We start from the raw sequence: 651 nt of genomic DNA on the forward strand, positions 1-651 counted from the left end.
CGCCACCTCGAGAGAGAACACCAGTGGGCATACAACATCGCCGCAACCGCCCAGCGCCCCCTCCCCCATACAACAACCACCCTCCCCGTCATCGCTGCTAACCGTGACAGCAACAATCCTACTCAAGTCTACTTTGAGTATATCAGGGAGCATCAAGATTAGTGTCTGGGGGCTATCTTTGTCTGTAGTAGTTGCCTTTATTTGTATTCTGGGACTGCTTTTTTCTTGGAAAATAACCTTTTGGCTTTCACTTATGCCTGCCGAGCGAAACACAAGGTCGAGGACTAACAATGCGAATCAACCTAATTCGCGTCGCCCTCTTGCTTCTGCTGGCAATCCAAATACTCCGACGACTGGGCCCCAGAGAGCGCCTACTCCTTACCCTCCTCACATCCAAGCACTAGAGGAGCGCTTCAATGCTGGGATAATAGAGGCACCGACTCCAGTTCGGCCTATCCCAGTCAATCGGGACCAGCATGACTCTGATGACTCCTCAATGGAGTTTCTTAGCGAAGGAGGTTTCCGCTATCCCTTTCCCCTCGTTCCTAACGTCACCCATCGTCCTTTTCTTATCCCAGGATCTTCAGATTCTTCCCACGACGACGCTGTAATCCTCCATCAGTTCCCCGGTCCCTTGGAAATATCTCACAA

At 51.5% G+C, this 651-nt stretch overlaps 1 protein-coding gene across 1 annotated transcript in view; it reads left to right on the plus strand.

Moving 5' to 3' along the window:
• Positions 1-253: 253 nt before the first annotated feature.
• FIBRA_09304 (uncharacterized protein) overlaps positions 254-651 on the plus strand; it is a gene marked incomplete at both ends in the record, with an annotated part of 1,401 nt that continues 1,003 nt past the window's right edge. The window contains one exon of the mRNA XM_012321619.1: positions 254-607. Coding sequence (XP_012177009.1) covers positions 254-607 — 354 coding nt within the window. The remainder of the gene's footprint in view (positions 608-651) is intronic.

This window comes from Fibroporia radiculosa (genome assembly GCF_000313525.1).
Source record: "Fibroporia radiculosa TFFH 294 genomic supercontigs, scaffold25467, whole genome shotgun sequence".
NCBI lineage: Eukaryota > Fungi > Basidiomycota > Agaricomycetes > Polyporales > Fibroporiaceae > Fibroporia > Fibroporia radiculosa.